General features: G+C 39.4%; 1 protein-coding gene across 3 annotated transcripts in view; it reads left to right on the top strand.

The window, feature by feature from the left end:
- The first annotated feature begins 979 nt into the window (after window positions 1–979).
- The window catches only part of LOC138003584 (uncharacterized), a 47842-nt gene continuing 46750 nt past the window's right edge, over window positions 980–2071 (top strand). For all 3 annotated transcript variants that reach the window (XR_011123615.1, XM_068849710.1, XM_068849711.1), the window contains exon 1: window positions 980–2071. This exon is cut by the window's right edge and continues 653 nt beyond it. Coding sequence is in view for 2 of the 3 variants with exons in the window: in XM_068849710.1 (XP_068705811.1) it covers window positions 981–2071 (1091 nt within the window). In the remaining variant the exon portion in view is untranslated.

Genomic DNA, 2071 nt, shown 5'->3' with positions numbered 1-2071 from the left:
GAATGAACGATTTGTGTCAAATATAACCGGAGATATTATTTTTTCGACAAGGTCTTCGGAACGCTGGCTTTAGACAATAAACATCTTGCAAGTGACTTGCCGACACGTTCCGAAACACAGGACTTTTCCTTGGAGAAAAAAATATCTAAACGTGAGCGGCGCACCATAGAAACATTGATAATTTTTTTTTTCGTCAAGGAAAGAGCATTTTACCGTTTGAATGAATGATCTCTGTCAATTTTTTTCGACGAGGATCTTAAAGCCCCATTTACACGAGCAATTTTTCCTTGACAAGTTTGCCTTGACAAGGAAAAATTGCTCGTGTAGATGGGGAATAGTGGACAAATTTTCCTTGTCAAGGAAAATCTGGCGTCCTAGCTTTTCCTTGACAAGGAAAAATTGTCAAGTCAGAAATTTGCTCGTGTAGACGGACAACACGGAAAATGTGACAAAGATATTATTGATTTACGGCACTTGTCAAGGAAAACTTGTCATATTTTTCATTTACACTACCAAGGAAAACTTGTCAAGGAAAACTTGCTAGTGTGTACTGTCGGCAAGTTTTCCTTGACAAGTGGACTTGTCAGGGAAAAATTTCTCGTGTAAATGGGGCTTAAAGAACGCAAAATACAGACAATAAACATTTCGCAAACGACTTGAAGACACGTGCTGAAGCACAGAACTTTCCTTGTAAAAACATAAAGTTCACGTGTTGAAATAGGGACTTCAAGCGACTGTTTCAATTTTCTTCCCATTTTCGGTAGCGTAAGATCGAGCAAGTTGTCGGTGAATTTGCGAAGTGATCGAAAACTCGAAATATGATAGCTTTCATTGATCGGCATGAGGTTTTACCAATATGCAAATTTCGTTTCGAAGTGTTTTTCGTTCCCATAAAAATGACAGGTCTTTTGTTTGACCAACAATGCTTCATATAAAGAAACCTATGGAAATGCATAACAAAGAGACATATACGCGCGTATATGTGCTCGTATAGACATACGCGAATACGCAAAATACGCGCTATAATATCTGAGCTGAACTGTAATTTGAATATGGCGTCCACAGTTATTCGTCCCTTCGAGTTAAACCAACTCTTTCGAGACATCTCCAGTAAGTTTTCTCCACTAGAATCAGTGGAGGTTGTGAAGTTGTCGAAGAGAATTTATGGAAAACACTTTTACTCTCTTCAAAACGAAGATTTGTTTTCATGTCTCAAACGTCTACAAGAGTTTGGTTATGTCTCGAATAGCAAACTCGCACTCGTCAAAGATTTTGTTGCTTCAAAATCCAGCAGAAAAGAGGAAATCAGTGAGACTATTGAAAGCTTTATAGTCTCACATCCGCGTCGGTATGATCCAGAGAAACAATTACAAGGAAGGAACGACGATCTCAAGAGGATCACGGGAACACTTGAAGCAGGACAATCATCCGTTGTTAACTTGCATGGCCCGGGAGGAGTTGGGAAGACAACGCTTGCTCAAGAGATTTGCTCAAAATGGCGAGGAAAATTTTATATTTTCGATCTAAGAAAAGCAAAAGATATGACAGAAATATATTTTAACCTCATGAGCAAACTTGGCCTTGCTGTGTGTGTGGGATACGTAGACATGAGTTTTGTAGTGGAAAAAATCATTGAGAAAGCTTTTGAAGAAAACGAGGGGTTGCCAGTGCTTTTCCTTCTTGACAACGTTGAAGAATTTACTTTGCAACAGGGGAAGGAAGGTACGAGCTTAACGACGCCGTTCATGCTGTTCTTAGAAAAGCTTATAGGATATGATAAAGACAGGCAGAGGGGAGCTTTAAGGATACTTTTGACGTCAAGGACGCCATTGAATGAGGCCAACAAGGTAGAAGATTATGAACTGCAACCTCTCAGAGATAATGTTTCCGAAAAGATCCTTCTTTCTGACAAGACCATTGACATAAACATGGTGCAAAAAGAGAAGCTGCTTAGTGCCTGCAATGGGAAACCTCTTCTCTTGATAGGGTTAGCAGCAATTTTGAAACAGGAAAGGAAACTTCCTAGAGATCTGATCACTGAAATTGAGAAATTTATCCGAGATTCTGAAGA

Source organism: Montipora foliosa, chromosome 5 (assembly GCF_036669935.1).
Source record: "Montipora foliosa isolate CH-2021 chromosome 5, ASM3666993v2, whole genome shotgun sequence".
In the NCBI taxonomy this organism is placed as follows: domain Eukaryota; kingdom Metazoa; phylum Cnidaria; class Anthozoa; order Scleractinia; family Acroporidae; genus Montipora; species Montipora foliosa.
This window is presented reverse-complemented; position numbering and strand designations above follow the sequence as displayed.